Genomic DNA, 16,238 nt, shown 5'->3' on the forward strand with positions numbered 1-16,238 from the left:
TTTGTTTATGACCCCTGGTGTTGTAGATATGGTTATTTCTATTTGTTCATGTTAGTCAATGTGGGCTTAATGTTGTTTCTCTAATTAATAAAGTTTATTTAAAAATATTGTGCTGACACATTTTAAAAGATGATAATTAAAATGTTTAAAAATTAAAAATTATTCTGTTTGGTAAATGTCCATAGATGCAGAAGGGCAAACATTACCAGTAATTTCACAGTAGAGTTTCTATCTGATATATTCTCTAAATCCAGTCCATCCAGTCCTGTGAATGAGGGGCATTGTTTGCCATTCTGAATGAATAGATGCGAAAATGTATGAAAGGAGCCTTTGTTATGATTCTCATCTTTAAGACGTGGAACAACATTTTGCAGTCACATTTCCTACTAACATAACATTACACAACGTATATTTACTATTCAACATATAATTCAATTGAGTCTAATACATGTAATTTAATGTATACAATGGAGCAATGAGCGTGTCAAAGATTCTTGCTCATCGTTACAGGATTTACATTTTTAATCCTCTCAACTCCAATATTTCCGATCGTCCGTGAAGGCGTCGTTGACACACAGCGCATGCGCGGTGGCCCGTCTGCCTCCTCTCTTTTGACCGCCCCTTGACAAACTCTTGTTCCGCCGCCATCCTCCATCCAGGTCCCGGTCGTCTTCACCTCCTCCAGCCGCCAGACATGAGCTTCACCGTGGAGGAGAGGGGAGCCCCCAACTCCCTGAGCTTCCGCCTGTTCTACAGTGAGTAGAGGAGAGGGAGTTCTGTGTGTGTTTCACTTCTCTGAGGAGCCGGAGCCCGAGAGGCCAGCGAACCTCCCACGTGTCGTTTATTCATTCACTGACCCGTGTTTATTCAGCTCCTCGCCCGCAGCCTGGAGCCGCTGGAAGCTAAAGCTAAACACTGCGAGTGGAAGATGTTAAATATCAGTAGTTTCCTGGTTGTGAGTGAAGCAGCTTCACCGGGTGAGATGACGTGAGCAGTGTAACTCAACGTGTCACTGCTTCGACCTGAAGTGCCCCAGACTTCCTGCGTGAACTTGGCAGAGGAGAGATGATTGATTCTGGAAAAATCATAAAATGAAACCATAACCTCAGCCAACGCCCTCTCTGATTATAAGACTGTATTAACCCAGTGTTACAGGAGCAGACTGGGTTGATTATTGCCCCACAGGATGATGATGATGTATTTCTGGAATAGTTAGTTGCAGGACTAAACATGATCACGATGTCAACACTTGACAAACAGCAAAACGTTTTTCAAATTTCAGCCAGAACCTTAAAACCAATTATGTATCAAACCTTCTCATTGTTCTCGCTCAATGCAATGCAATACATTGCTTTATTTTGAAAGTCTGGTATGTTGTAATTGATTCAAATCATATTATTATTGGTATTGTTTTATTGTCCTTGATCAGACTTTTAAAAAACAGTCAATGTCGTCGATTAAATACAAGATTTTAATTGAATTGAATGGAGACCATGTTCACCGAATAATCACGTCTAATAATAACAATGATACAGGTTAATAGTAATCAATGATTTTGTTTTCTTGCAATGCTGATTATGATTTGGCTTTTGTGTGCTTTGCTATCTTTGCACTTTCATTCTGAGCAACACCTAGTAACTCTGGATAGGTGCTTTACAAATAAGGTTTATTCTTATTATTGCATGGGTCACATAAGCTTGTGGGTGCAGCAGCGTGAGTATTTAAAGTAGCTAAAATAAATGGCCTCTATAGCCACAAGGTTGTAATAGTAATTATTTAACACACTGTCAAACCGGTTCTGCTTGTTTCATTGAAATGTATGGTTTCTCATAATTCTTGCAGTACAAGAATGCATTAGGTGATCTGATAAGTACCCCTTCATTCAAAGTGAAAGTACACTAATAGAAAACCTGTGATCTCTCTTTCAATCCCACGGGACACGAGGGCTCAATTTTCCTGCTTTAGCTTCTCAGTTGATGATCTGATCTTTACACACAGAATAACAGCTGTTGTCTCTACCTGCCTCCATCAAGCTAACACATCTTTGTTTTACAGAAAATGCAGAAGGAAAATACATCTCGCCATTCCACGACATACCGATGTATGCTGATGAGAGCCAGGTAACGCCTGTAACCTTTATGCCATTAAATCTGTAAACCTGTGTGTGTGTGTGTACCCTTTAAATCCACCCTCTGGTTAAACACCACCTGTTGTGCTGCCATGAATATAAAGTCAAAGGTAGTGAAGTGCTGCAGGTAATGCGTTCCAGAATAGTGAGGTCATAGTCCAATCTCGAAGGCAGTGACCTTTACTCTTTATTTTCTGAATGCTGTTTCAATATCTGTGTAAACTGCAGATTATCTTATCGTCCTGAAACAATTAATGCTGTTCATGGTGACGTTTCAACCGGAGCAATAATTGAATAAAAGACGGAATGTAAAGACGTGGTGCTTTTGAAATTGTGTCATCTTTAGTTGTCATAAACTGTTTCATAATAACTGAATCGTGTCTCTTACAGAACATCTTCCACATGGTTGTTGAAGTGCCAAGATGGACAAATGCAAAGATGGAGGTATGACTGAATATATACTACTCCATCATCAACAGTTATGAGTTTGTCCAACAAGTTTTTCAAAGTTTCCACTGCTTTTATGCGGTGCTAGTTCTAAACCTGCCTGTGTGGAATGACCTGTTTGCTTGGCCTGTGGTGACGCCTGTTGCAGCTTCTCCTGCCTTGTGTGTTTGTTCCTTTTCAAAAGTAACAGCATGATTTATTTTCAGATTGCTACCAAAGAACTCCTAAACCCGATAAAGCAAGATGTGAAGAAGGGCAAGCTGCGATATGTCGCCAATGTTTTCCCACATAGAGGCTACATATGGAACTATGGAGCCATTCCCCAGGTTAGCAAACATTCCTGATGCTGATGCCTTCTGTCCTGCAGTGTTTAAATTGTACAGCAAAACATTGTATATTTTTTTTGTGATGTTTCAGACATGGGAAGATCCCACACACAAGGACGAAGACACTGACTGCTGTGGGGACAACGACCCCATCGATGTCTGTGAAATCGGAAGCAAGGTAAATCACTGGCTCGTGATTTTGCAGCTTATCGATGTCATTGTTCTGTAAATTCATTTAATTGAAAAAAGGAATTCTCTTCCAGGTGTGTTCCCGTGGGGAGGTAATGAAAGTGAAGGTGCTCGGGGTCCTGGCCATGATCGATGAGGGCGAGACTGATTGGAAAGTGATTGCGATCAATGTAGAGGACCCAGAAGCCAAAGACTTGAACAGTAAGCCCCACTATTTATTTATTTAACTTTTTCTCGCCCTTTGTCTGTTTGAGAAGTCCTGCATCTGAACACCTGCGGGTGTCCCCGTCCGTTTTCAGATATCAGTGACGTCCGGCGCCTGAAGCCCGGCTACCTGGAGGCCACGATCGACTGGTTCAGGAGATACAAAGTGCCTGATGGGAAACCAGAGAACCGGTTCGCTTTCAATGACGAGTTCAAAGACAAGGTGTCCATCAAACTCACCTTTTCATTTATTGTTTATTTCACTGTAACAAACAGATTTAGATTTATCTCTCGCATTTGCCTGTTACCTCAAAGTGAAACATTTAATTTGCACTGCTCTTGGAAAGTATGGTTTCTTATACTAGAAGTAATCTGCAGATTTTCTTGCATGAATGTCATAGTTAATGTTTAATCTCACTATGAACCAACCAGATATTGTTGTGTTTCAGGACTTTGCCATTGAAGTTATCAAGAGCACTCACACCTTCTGGAAGGACCTCATCTCCAAACCGAGCAACGCTGGTGAACTGAACTGGTACGATGACAGTTTTGACCTGGTTGTCTTGTGAAATGAGTTATAATTACATTAGGATGTAATGATAACTGTATGATGACAAACTGTGAATCATCTTTGTATAAATTTTTTTGATAATTAATTTATATATCTTGTGCAATACAGCAAAAACACCTGTGTCTCTGAAGGCGACAGCTGTCACTGCTGCTCAGCGGATGAGGCGAAAGCTGCTGTTGAGGTAAGTAACCTCCCACTTTTCAACGTAATTCATTTGAACTGCAGGCTTCATTCATACCTGATGTTTCGCTCTGTTTTTAGATGCATCCTTTGGGAAAAGCAGAAAGTGTCCCCTCATCAGGTAAAACTTTGATACATATTTGCGTCTGCATTGATCAAAATCTACAAAAGGTGTCTTGTTACTTTTATCTGTTGAGAGACTGACTGTTGTTTTTCTGTTTTACAGTGGATAAATGGTTCTACTATGAGAAGAAGTAATCAGGAGCCTGTTTGGATTGGACAAGGCTAATTTCTCACAGGACTAGTTGATTATGGCCTTATATCAGGAACCAATGGGACGGCAGGATGGGTCATGGGTGTCGGGTCTGCTGTTTTTCCATGTAGATGGAGAGAGGTAGTGATTTCTGTAGAAGAAGAGAAAAGTTTTTTAAAAAACGCAACCAGGTCTTGACCAATTAATTTTCACTTATTTAACAAAGATCTCGTTGGAGATGTGCTTTAATAACAAAGTGCGTGTACTGAGCCGAGTAGACACTTGTGGCCTGTATGAGATATGAACTGCTTTAATAAAGCTTCGCTCGTTAAATTATCAAAAGTGTGATTCATTTATTTTATCTGTTTATTATTCAATAAGAAAAGATTGCACTCGGTGGTTACAGGATTTACGATGAACAAGAAGTTTTGATTGTGTTTGTTGTTGCGACACACAGGAGACATTAACGAGGAGTGTGAAGGAAAGAAAGCTGAAATTATAATCCTTTGATTTGTTATAATACTGCGACCTAGTGGTCAGTGCCCAATACTACCTTTCTTTTTGTCTACTGGGATGATTGGTGTTTTCAGACTTGACCAAAATGTTACAAATGTGTTCTAACAGGTATAAGGTAGGATTTCCCCATTACAGTAGTTGTAAAGAAATCAAAATTATCTCTCTGTTCTTCACATTTTAATGTTCAAGACCTCACAAATGAGATGATTCATCTCAAGAGCTTCACCCTCATGAATAAAACTTTACAAAAACAATAAAATATATTCATAATACTATATTTTATCCATATGTAATTTTTTCCAACTAAAGACTGCAGCTTATGTTGACATTGATTTGGCAAATGTATGTTTTGTGATGCATTTCTAGCTTTAAAATGCTACTTATAGGTTATCCACAAAGGATAAAGTGTTTATTCTTTGTGATTAATCCATTTTATATCCCTAAAAGCAACACTAAACTACATCTTAATTAAACTACATTTAATTTGCTAGTTTTATTGTTAAAGAAAGTGATAAAACAGTTCCCGGACCATGTGTGCCAGTGAGTAATGGCACAGTCTCTTAAAGCTGTATTGCTCAGTTTATATTGCTTTATTGAAAACTCATAACTTGTGCACACACTTACCTTTATGTCCCTGGTATTAGAAAAGGTTTTGTGAAAAGGGTCTGTGGACTTTCAACATTTCTTGTAACCGAATAATCACGTTCACAAGTAGTGTTGGCAGTTTAAAGCATTATTACATTTAGTCATCTTGATTATTGGCAATCATATTATTTCCAATGTGTATTTGAGTTTATTGCCTATGTCTAATTTACTTATTTTTTATATTTGGAACCAAGACTGCAATTAACATGAGATGTATTATAAATATAATGAAAAAAAGTATGACTGCATTATATTGCTTCATTAACTATATTAGAACTAATCCACCGTCCAGGATTACTTTTTTATTTAAGGAGGAAACACAACTCAAAGAGTCAGTAGTTGTTGTGTTCTACTGTTTACAAACAAACGGAGTAAAACTTATAACAGACTTAAACAAATAATACTCAAGCTAATAACAAATGAGACAAGCAGGGCCCCGCCCACTCCGCATTACTCAGTGTGACGCGTTTCCGGTGTCCTGTCAAAGTTGCGGGCTCCGTGTCAGTGGACGGGACAGACTCACCGACCAAAAGCAAACAACAGACCGAGGACCGACAGCTTCACCCAGGTAATAAAACCACAAATTTACGTGTTTGGTATTTGTAGCCCTGTTGAACCTCCTTCCCTTTGTTATAAAGTTATGAACTCATAAAGTTGTCTCTGTGGAACCAGGCTGCTGCTTGTTGTTTACCACTTTTATCAAGTTTTACCGAAGTGAGTGAGTGAGTCAGAGGAAAACACAGGAACCCTCGTTCAACAGCCTGGCGTGTTTTTTTAAGTGGTTATTCGTGCGTACGTGTTTTAGAGAATTTGTTTTAAATTTGCGTGAAAACTCGCGGCCACTTATAACATGACTGTGTTGTATGGATTTGACCAAAGACTGAAATGTCATATTTTTCACATGGAGTCTGGTGTGTGTTCAAGTGACCACATTGAAATAATGTCCTCAAGCCTTAGTCACTGGAGGCCTCACTAGTAAAGCACTTCAAGTTCCACATAGTGACAGGTGTGTGTGTGTGTGTGTGTGTGTGTGTGTGTGTGTCTGTCTCTCTCGCTCTCTCTCTCTCTCTCTCTCTCGCTCTCTCTCTCTCTCTCTCTCTCTCTCTCTCTCTCTCTCTCTCTCTCTCTCTCTCTCTCTCTCTCTCTTTCTCTCTCTCTCTGTGAGTGTGAGAGTGTGAGAGGGAAGCTGGGGGTAACAGATCAAGTGTCCTTGCCACAACCTGTCGTATAAATAGTCAGAAGAAGATCAGATGTGACTCAGTGAGGCAACTCGCTAAATACACCAGCATTTATTAAAATCATTTGAAAGCCTGTTGGCTGTTCAGTCTGTCTCTCTTTTTCCTTTTGTACTTTAGAGCTTGTGTGATTACACAGAGTTTACACATACCACCAGAGTAATCCAGGGTTAAGAATAATGATCAACAATGGGCCTCAGTGATTGAATCTGTGACGCAACCGTGTCCTTTTGCAATAGTTGTTTAAGATTCTCTGCTGATTTGTTAGTGTGAGCTGTGTTGTTATCTGGACCATGATCTGATTGTCATGGTCTGACAGCAGATTAAACATTAACTAATCACCGACTGATACCTGATGAGTACATCGCTGTGGACTTATTCTTTAATGTGACATAATGATTCATTTCTGTTTTCTGTATTGCAGGCAGTCATGTCTTTTATATTAAACTGGATCTACAGGGGCTTCAGCGGCGTCCTACAACTATTAGGTAGAGTATTGAACGGTGCAACTTTAACACAGCAACTTTTAAAAATCTTTCTCATCCAGTCCTCACAACATTGTACTATTTGACAGATGTACCATAACTTTCTGAATATTACAAAATATACAATTCTTGGTGTTTGTAATGACTGAGGCGAAGATAGACTGATAACACAACTTTGCAATGAGGTTACATTAAATTCACATAATTCTCATACTTTTACCATTAGGGTTGTACAGGAAGAGTGGCAAGCTGGTGTTCCTCGGACTAGACAATGCTGGAAAAACCACGCTCCTGCACATGCTCCGAGATGACAGACTAGGGCAGCACGTGCCAACGCTACATCCAAGTACATCCAGCAATATGACCTGTTGTCAGTTCAGCATTCAGCCTTGTGTTCGTTGCTGCCCTGCTTATCTAAAGTCAGTGCTTCCCCTGTGTCCGCAGCATCTGAGGAGTTGACCATCGCCGGAATGACCTTTACGACGTTTGACCTTGGAGGTCACACACAAGGTATTAGCACTGAAGAAAGAATCTGTTTGAGTCGCCTCTCAAGTGTTACACGAATAATGAGACTGTTTTGCCCACACAGCAAGACGGATCTGGAAGAACTACCTCCCGGCCATAAATGGTATTGTCTACATGGTGGATTGCGCTGATCATGAGCGACTAGTAGAGGCTAAGATTGAACTGGATGTAAGTATATTGATGCTACATGACATACAACAGACTCTGTTATAGCTTTCAATGGAGCGGACCTCTCACTGATCACATGACCCCTCTCGTGTGAAGGCCCTGTTAACAGATGAAACCATCTCCAACGTACCGGTTCTCATTCTGGGGAATAAGATAGACCGTCCAGAGGCCATCAGTGAAGACGGACTGAGGGGCATGTTTGGTCTTCATGGACACACGTCTGGGAAGGTACTGCACACATTCGTAGACTGACTAAAATAAGGCTAAAGATGGATGTAGACTCTGGAAAGTGAGGTCAATGCAGGAGTGCCGGATGCCTGTATTACCTAGAATCACCAGCAGAGGACTCTACTTGTTGCAAAAAGAAATCACTCTTTGAGAAAACGAAGCTTCCTCTCACTTCATTTATAACATCAGGAACATTTTCACATGGACTTTATGGTCTCAATCACTAGTCGCAATTCTTCCTCAATACAACATGATGTTCATTTTGTAAATGATGGTCCCATTTATCTTAATTGGCATGGATATCACATGATTGACAGCTAGGATTGTCCAATGGGTGCAGGTCACAGGTGCAGGTGGGCGTACAGTGTCTTAAACCTTCAGTCAGGCTCAAATAGGGTAACTTTTGGTATCAAATCAGCGAGATGGCACTGCCCAAAATGCCAAATTCGATGTTTAATAATGACAAACTTAAAGGGTTCCGATGGGTTGCCACTTGCACACATTACTTGATTGAAACCTTGAGTCTATGTTTTCTACTTGGTACCCTGTTATTGCATCCATCTGTATGCTGGAAAGTTGTAGGAACAGTACAACTGCACATTTGCTTTAGTCACAGAAAATCTACCTCCTGTGCTTTAATATTCGCACATTATCATCCATGCGTGGTTGCTCGAGGGTGTTGTCATTGTCTAATAGCAACAGTGATCTTCACGAATCTCACAAGGCCAGACCTACCTCGCTTTCAGTGTTACTGCACCCATTGTTGTTCTGAGGCAGTTCAAAATTCTATGTTGCTTGAATTTCTAATTCAAAATCCGAATCGCCAAGGGCAGATAAAAATGAGCTCAGATCACCGCCGCTGCTGTTAAACACAGTGGCAGTGGGGGGGCAGTCTGCTGTTGAGAAGCGCTACCTGTGTTATGCAGATTTTTCATTGTTAATGTAAATCTCCTCAAGCACCTGCTGTTTCTTGGCAGAGGAGCCGGAAAAGAGAGCGAAAGGAAGCAGGATTTTATAGTGAGCCATTACAAAGGTCTGTCTCAGTGATCCACTGCTCCACAAATACAAACCATATATGCTTCAATCTCTGTTTGCAGATAGTTTTTATGTCATTTAATACAGACATACATTACGCACTACATACATGACAGTATGATACCAAACATAGCTGTACATCCTATAAAATAATAAATAAACAAGCAGACATACACATTAAAAAAGTTACATTTGACAGGATCCTTTAAATAATTCAAAAATAATTCGATTTACAATACTAATATTAAAAATTAAGGATTTTAAATAGTTCTTGATTCAGCTTATAAAATAAATGTTTTACCCAGCAAAGATAATTGTATTTATTATCTTGGGATAACTTTCAACCCGAACATAATGTTTAAAGGTGTAAGATTGAAGTAATGATGCTGAAATGTTTGTGTGATGAATTCAAATCAGTGCTTTTCGATGTGTTTTTTGTTTCCTTTCAGGGCAATGTGTCCCTGAAGGAGCTGAATCTGAGGCCGATGGAGGTTTTCATGTGCAGCGTTCTGAAGAGACAAGGATATGGAGAGGGTTTCCGCTGGCTCTCTCAGTACATCGACTGATTCACATTCAGATTTACCACGCTGCCTGTGCGTACAAAAACATGTTCCACACCAAACTACCTGCCACAGAGAGATATGATAGACTGTATTTATAATTTTTGACTGTGCCAGTAGGATATTTGTTTCAGGTCGTGTTTTTAATGTCTATTTGTCTTATCAATCATAGCACAGCAAGTCTAAGACGAGTTACAAATGCTGTGGGTTTTACCTTCACTTAAAGCTGTAGGAGATGTAGTCTGCAGTATAGAACATGTCCTCGCCATGAACCAGCTTCTGACCCGGGTTTATTTTTAAATGCTGGTGTTGACTTACAGTGAAGGTCAACATTCTGGGGCTTGGCCTTACTCTTCCTTGATTGAGAATTTAAAAAAAAAGCTGTGTGCCACCATAGATGATTAGCAGAGATAAAACATTACAACTTCATTTAAATTCAATTTCAACCAAATGGGAATCTTGAAACACCATAAAAAATGTTTTCCCAGAACAGAAAAAGGTTATCGTGGAAAGTTCTGCAGTGATTCGGTGGAAAATATGTTAATGAGAAAAGTGCCAATACCGTAGCCTGCTACCTCCAAAGCTGACATTTGATGCTGATTGCATGTTTTTTTTAATTCAATGAAAATGTTTACCACTACAGGCCAATTTTACAAACGTGACCATAAGTGCATTAATTGACTTTTGGCTGTGAGGAGCTTCATTAAACAGATGCAGTAATTGCAGAATGTTGATGATGATGAAACCCACTCCTACTTGTCAGCCGACCTGTTTTCACGACGGTGACGTGCTTTCACGCGACTCGGGTACTTTGTGATTAGTTGCTGCTCATGACCTGCAGTGATATTATGAGAGTACTTGGGAAGTGTTAAAAATACGGCACGCAATTTGCTATGCATGAGTATCCAGTTGGTGCAATACTATACATAATTTTGTATATAAGGTGTTATTTATATTTTGCAATATGATGGGCTTTATTATTATTATCAAGCACTGAACTCTAGAGTTATACATCTGTTACAAAAGGCAGGTTATATTGTTTTTGAACACTTGTTAAGTTTGAGCAAAATAAATATTTTTGACGAGTTGAAAACTTTGATGTATGACTCATTTGTATATTAAATGGCATTGTTTAATATAAGCAATAACAAAGATTATCTAACCACACTTATACCAATATTATATATTGTAATCATCATTGATAATACTAATAGTTATTTTTGTTAAGAGCATCAAACAATGATCTAAGACACTCCATATGAAAAAGAAGAGAGAATTTAGATAAAAGCAAATCACTAAAAATGTAAAATACACATCATTAATCACATTTTAAATAATATAAATAATATCAATAGAAGAAGAAGTTATCTATTATTACTAAGATCAAACAGTTTTTTGGATGATATCTTTTTCCAATAATAAAATGCTACATAATTACTCCATTTCCACATATTAGTCTAAAAAGTGAGCGAGGGTCCAAATATAACTTTAACAAAAATAACCCCAAATATGACAGTCTTCGCTAAAGTAATGAAAAAATTAACACTAATCTTCTATTATCAGTAATAATATCACAGGAACATGTGGAGACGCTGCGTCGCAAGACATTAGTCCTGCCTCCTCGCTTTCTATTGGCTCGGACTTTTTCATGTATGCTTTCTGACCAATCACGTTGAGCAGTGGATGACGTTTATTTCCGTGCACCAATGGGAGACAACCAGGAAACCAGAAAGCGGAAGTAGAGTTCATTAAACCCGAACTAAAACAAACACAACAGTTACAAGTGGTCGGTGTGTGTTTGCTGTGTTTCCTCAACACGGCGCCTTGTTCCCCGGCCTCTCCTCCGGCTGCCAGCTGCCTTTAAATAGCTGCTTTGACCGGTGTTGTGTTGTGAACTACGCCCGGGTGGGTGAAGCATGGAGCTGCAGGAGGTGGAGAGGAGCTGCTGTGTGGTCAAAGTGTCCCGGGCTTCCTCACAGAAGAAACCCGTCAGCTGCAGCGGAGTGATCGTCCACCATCAAACCGGAACCGTGATCTGCACCGGGCTCCCGTTCTCACGTTTCATCGCCGACAAAGAGCTCTTCTCCTCGGCCGGTGAGTCCAGCTTCCTGCCCCCCCGCAGCGTGACTGACAAACTGAGAATCCGGGTCAGCTTCCCCCCTCAGAGAGATGAAGACAGCGGGCGAGACCAGCTCACCCCCGCCCGGTCCAAGCCCACCCGTCCGCGGGAGGTCCCCGCCCGGCTGCTGCTGCTGGTGAACTGCCTGGAGTTCAGTCGAGCCTTCCGGGCTGTCTTCCAGGATGCTGATCGGTGGCGTTTCCATGACAACGAGGAGCAGGAGGATGAGGAGGATGCGGAGCTGATGAGGGATGCTCACCTCCTCTGCTGGTTCGCTGTGCTCCAGACAGGTGAGGTCGGAAGCAGCCCCCACTGGGCGGGGAGCGTCCCCTGGCAGAGCAGCTCCTCCCTCCTGAAGGGCAGCCCGGTGCTGGCCTGTGGTTCCCCGTTCGGCTCCCTCTGCCTCGACCTCTTCATCAGCACCCTCAGCAGGGGCATCATCAGCAACCTGGCCGGAGAGGACAACGCTGTCATCCTCACAGACGCCCGCTGTCTGCCAGGCACGGAGGGTGGAGGCTTGTTTTCGGTGGAAGGCGCAGACGACGTGCGTCTGGTCGGGCTGATAGTGTCTCCGTTTGGCTGGAAGGCCAACGAGTGGATCGGCCTGTCCCTGGTCTGCTCTGTCCACTCCATCTTCAGGAACATCATCAGCTGCACGAGCGTTGAGGATCCACTCCGAGATGTCTGGCTCCGTCCGGGAGAGTCCGACCTCCACATGTCCACCACGGCCCACGAGTCAAAGGCTGGGAGATACCCGACTGTGTGCTTTGTGGACAGTGGCGAGTTGTGGGGCTCAGGGGTTGTCGTCTCCCCTCATCTGGTTCTAACCTGCCGGCATGTGGTCAACGGGAAGTCGACAGTCAACCTGAAGTTCCATCACAGGGGCAGGTGACGGCACATTCACTGTCCTCATGGACATGTCCATCCCTCTCTGGACAGGAAGGGATGGGATTCAGAAAGAAGTGAAAAGGAATCAGGATGCACATTTTCACAGAAACACTTCAGCTGTTTCCCTCAATGATTTCAGCTGTTGTTAAAAGTTAACTCTTAGATCTGTATTTGTCCTTCAATGACATTTGAAAAGTAAACTTTTGTGGTTCTAGAAGCCCTTTAAAGGCCCATGATTCTCCTCTGTAGGTGGTGGTTTTACACCTTCACTATTAGTATTAGTACATGGAGTAAGGTGACCTTCATATTAATTACAAACAACTTCAAACTGACTTTACGTTTAAAGTTTAATTTAAATCACCTTATTTTGTCAAGCTGTAATATTTCTGATTATTGTTTTTTTGTCTTATTCTGGATTTCAAAGTGGATTTTCTCTTTCACAGAGTCCGTTATGTTGTGGGGGGTGTGCTGTTTTCCACAAAAGCCTCTTCACCCTATGATCTGGCTTTAGTGGAGCTCAGAGACTCTGTCCCTGAGACCGCGGTCCCTCGAATGGCTCACAGTTTCATCCCAGGTTTGATTTCATTCGTTGAGTGGAATACATCGATTTAGAATAGCACCTTGCTTCATATTAAGCATTATAGGAGATCTATACACCAACACTAACAGTTACAGGAGTGATTCATTCAGTTGGGTTTGTCTGCTTGCAGGTGAATCTGTAGTTGTGGTGGGATATGGTGGGTTAGGCCAACGCTGCGGTCCGTCCCTGACTGGTGGCGTCCTCTCCAAAGCCATTAGCCTGAAATCCCAGCCTGTAATGCTTCAGACCACTTGTGCAGTACAAGCAGGGGCCAGTGGGGGTGCTGTGGTGCGGAAACACTCGGGAGAGCTGCTTGGTAAGAAACCGCCTGCAACAAAATTCTGTATTCCTTTTGATCAGTGGGGGGCATATGATGACCACAAGAGAAACCAAACCCGCTCAGCACACATGAGTTAGGGGGGGGGGGGGGGCGCTATGCACAACAGACTGCTGTCCCTGCACTGCTGTATCCGCAGTTTTAACACAGTGTAATGAATATCTGCTGTCCTGCAGGCATTGTGTCCAGCAACACCAGGGACCTGGCTGCCAAAGTGACCTACCCACACCTCAACTTCAGCATCCCAGTGACTGTTTTCCAGAGACTGGTGCAGCGATTTCAACAGACAAAGGACGTTAATATGTTCAGGATGTTGGACACCGCAGAAAAAGAAGTCCGGAGGGTGTGGAGACTACAAGGTGCTCCAAGCAAACTGTAACTGAGACACCCTCAGATGTGTTAGAGAGAATAGTTGGATCTTTCAATTAAATTTAAAAAATCATGTAAAAATCACTTTAGACAACCAAATTAAAATCATGTGGATAATTTTTTAAACAACTTGTACTTTTAAAATACAAACATTTGATATTTTACACCTTGATCTGTTGCAAAGTCCCAAATTCTGAAGAATAAATGCAAATAAGGAATTCCTAATGTTGATACGATCAATATTAAAAACCCCAAACATAATGTATAACAGCCGAATTACAGTAACATTAATACCTGTAGTGATTGTTTATTTGTACAGTAATTAAATTAATAAAGTAATTTATTTGTGTAGCATTCAGGGTATGCTGTGTGTATTTCTGTACACAACATAAACATAAATAGAGTTGGAGTAAAGGAAGGTGCATACTACCCATACCTCTCCAGCATATTATATAAATTGAATGTGTGAATCTAACACATGTGAGCCTGAGTTATTTTACAGCTACAGCATCAAGAAATGGATCAGTATGTGTTAAGGTTTACATCTGGCTCTCTTCCATATGGATGGTTTTCAGCGAGCGGGAGGAATATTCAGCATAACAAGCTGACAGGTAGCTGAAAATGATTGGTCCCTTTGGGAAGCCATGGGACTTACCGTCAGTATCAGGTATTCAGACATCTGTTGGCAGGTATACCCACTCGAAGCTCTAACACATTTAAGGTTTCACCCACTGGGACACCACCAATAATGATTTTCATTATCATAGAAACGCGAAACTGAGAAGTGACATTTCAGAGGATCGGCAACTGTCAGGTGTTTTGAGCTCCAGATGGATGATCATAACATACTGTAAGGTTTTTATTTCACTGTTCCCATGTGAATAGTTTTTAGCAGAGAGTCTAGGGCCATGTCCCGAGGAGGCTGAGGAGTTTTCTATAGGCATTGTGCTTTTGGAAGTGCTGATATGCAGACCTGAGCCTGTATCTTGTTTCTGCTGGTTTCCCGTAGCGTTAAGATACTCGCCACTGCAGAGAGAGGTGAGAGGCAAGAGGAGAGAGAGCCAACAATAAGGTCTGCTCCTCTGAGAGAGAGAGGCACTGAGAGGAGATTAATGGCTATGAAATGGGACCTCATGAGAATTGAAACAAGTCTTTAAAGGAGGAGCTGCTAACACATGCATTAAAACATATTCAGTTCAGACAAATACTAATTTGCAGTGTAGGTTATTTTAAAAGTTATTTTACATTGACAACTAGAAATTAACAATAAACAAGTTTGTATATTCTCAAATCACAATTTGCCTCATAGGGTTTAACAATCCTCTGTCCTTAGACCTCAACTAGTGATGAACATAAGTATTAAACATTAGTTGCCTAAATATCTGTCAAAAATAAGTACATCATATTTAAGAATCATTGTTTAACGAAAGCATTTTCTCTGTAGACAAAACTGCCCTCTTTCCTGTCATACATGACCCTGAGTAACTGCATGTGGAAACTAAGGGGCAGTGGTAATGGAAGATATGGTACTTAGAGTTCAACCAACACACTGCAATAGTGCTGGTGCATACATGTGAAATAAGAAATACTGGTGCAGGTCACAAACACTGTGTAAGTTTGTTCACCAGAGAATGAGCTGGCAAGAGATGCCAATCTCAGGGCTGTGGAAGGGAAATGTCAGAAACCACTAAAGTCAGCAGGCTTCATCCTCTGAACACCATTAGTCCATGACAAGGTGTCAGTACGATATTTCGGGCTGAACCAACAGGATTAACTGAATGACATTGAGATGTCCAAGCCATATGACTAACATGGTTAACATTTATATATTTATCATAAACCATTGCAATGTGTTTTTTTAATTCAGGATAACTTAAATTTATCATGACAGAATTAATATTGTGTTATTACAGACAAAACTGTCTCAGTTTAACTTTTCAGCTTGTGCCAAAAAAAATTCTCTGTCTAATATTTAGATTTATGACCAATCACCTGAATGAATGACTGACATTGCCGTCAGTCTGAGCTGAATAGTTTTGTGTTAATAGGAAATATTAGCATGTCAACAGGCTGAACCATAGACTGTATATAAAGGTAGATGAAGCATCTCCACTTCCTCTCAAGACGATACACGTGCCGACCACGAGTCAGTTCGCAGCTGTCAATCATGACGTTTTACCCCATTTCATTGGCTAAGAACAACTGATGAAGACCAAACCCACCGGAAAAATATCAGTTTGATAAGAAAAA

The 16,238-nt window shown here is 41.2% G+C and overlaps 3 protein-coding genes across 3 annotated transcripts; all 3 read left to right on the plus strand.

Annotated features, from left to right (window-relative positions):
- The first annotated feature begins 598 nt into the window (after positions 1-598).
- Positions 599-4,631, plus strand: ppa1b (inorganic pyrophosphatase 1b). The gene is made up of 11 exons (XM_061086991.1): positions 599-755; positions 2,056-2,120; positions 2,519-2,572; positions 2,782-2,901; positions 2,993-3,079; positions 3,165-3,291; positions 3,390-3,517; positions 3,744-3,829; positions 3,974-4,046; positions 4,127-4,166; positions 4,272-4,631. Exons 1-11 carry the CDS (start codon positions 695-697, stop codon positions 4,301-4,303), a joined length of 873 nt encoding a protein of 290 aa, XP_060942974.1. The 5' UTR covers positions 599-694; the 3' UTR covers positions 4,304-4,631.
- Positions 4,632-5,957: 1,326 nt separating this feature from the next.
- Positions 5,958-10,775, plus strand: sar1ab (secretion associated, Ras related GTPase 1Ab). The gene is made up of 7 exons (XM_061086989.1): positions 5,958-6,027; positions 7,119-7,182; positions 7,406-7,525; positions 7,624-7,689; positions 7,769-7,872; positions 7,969-8,100; positions 9,585-10,775. The coding sequence occupies exons 2-7, from the start codon at positions 7,125-7,127 to the stop codon at positions 9,699-9,701; spliced, it is 597 nt and encodes a 198-aa protein (XP_060942972.1). The 5' UTR covers positions 5,958-6,027; positions 7,119-7,124; the 3' UTR covers positions 9,702-10,775.
- Positions 10,776-11,455: 680 nt separating this feature from the next.
- tysnd1 (trypsin like peroxisomal matrix peptidase 1) lies at positions 11,456-14,463 on the plus strand. Its single transcript, XM_061087075.1, has 4 exons — positions 11,456-12,702; positions 13,146-13,276; positions 13,413-13,598; positions 13,796-14,463. Exons 1-4 carry the CDS (start codon positions 11,612-11,614, stop codon positions 13,996-13,998), a joined length of 1,611 nt encoding a protein of 536 aa, XP_060943058.1. The 5' UTR covers positions 11,456-11,611; the 3' UTR covers positions 13,999-14,463.
- Positions 14,464-16,238: the final 1,775 nt, after the last annotated feature.

This window comes from Limanda limanda, chromosome 15 (genome assembly GCF_963576545.1).
Source record: "Limanda limanda chromosome 15, fLimLim1.1, whole genome shotgun sequence".
In the NCBI taxonomy this organism is placed as follows: Eukaryota; Metazoa; Chordata; class Actinopteri; order Pleuronectiformes; family Pleuronectidae; genus Limanda; species Limanda limanda.